The 285-nt window shown below is 64.2% G+C and overlaps 1 protein-coding gene across 1 annotated transcript in view; it reads right to left on the bottom strand.

Moving 5' to 3' along the window:
* Positions 1-12: 12 nt before the first annotated feature.
* The window catches only part of LOC120860044 (type IV pilus ATPase PilU-like), a gene marked incomplete at its 3' end in the record, with an annotated part of 1,068 nt that continues 795 nt past the window's right edge, over positions 13-285 (bottom strand). The window contains 1 exon segment of the mRNA XM_040235894.1: positions 13-285. This exon segment is cut by the window's right edge and continues 100 nt beyond it. Coding sequence (XP_040091828.1) covers positions 13-285 — 273 coding nt within the window.

Here is a 285-nt window from a genome sequence, read left to right as displayed (position 1 = left end):
CGGTTTCCGAACCGAGCTTGATCATCAGGCGCAGGTCGTTGGCCGAGTCGGCGTAGAGCAGCGCGTCTTCGTAAGTGATCTCGCCCTGGGTGTAGAGGTTGTACAGCGCCTGGTCGAAGGTCTGCATGCCCTGCTCGGTGGAGCGTTTCATCAGGCCCTTGAGCTCGTGCACCTCTCCCTTGCGGATCAGGTCGGCAGCCAGCGGGGTGTTGATCAGCACCTCGATCACCGCGCGACGGCCCTTGCCGTCCGGGGTCGGTACCAGCTGCTGGGCGACGATGGCCT

The sequence above is a fragment of the Oryx dammah genome, unplaced genomic scaffold (genome assembly GCF_014754425.2).
Source record: "Oryx dammah isolate SB20612 unplaced genomic scaffold, SCBI_Odam_1.1 HiC_scaffold_6764, whole genome shotgun sequence".
NCBI lineage: Eukaryota > Metazoa > Chordata > Mammalia > Artiodactyla > Bovidae > Oryx > Oryx dammah.
The sequence above is the reverse complement of the archived record's forward strand: the minus strand, read 5'-3'. Positions and strand labels throughout refer to the sequence as shown.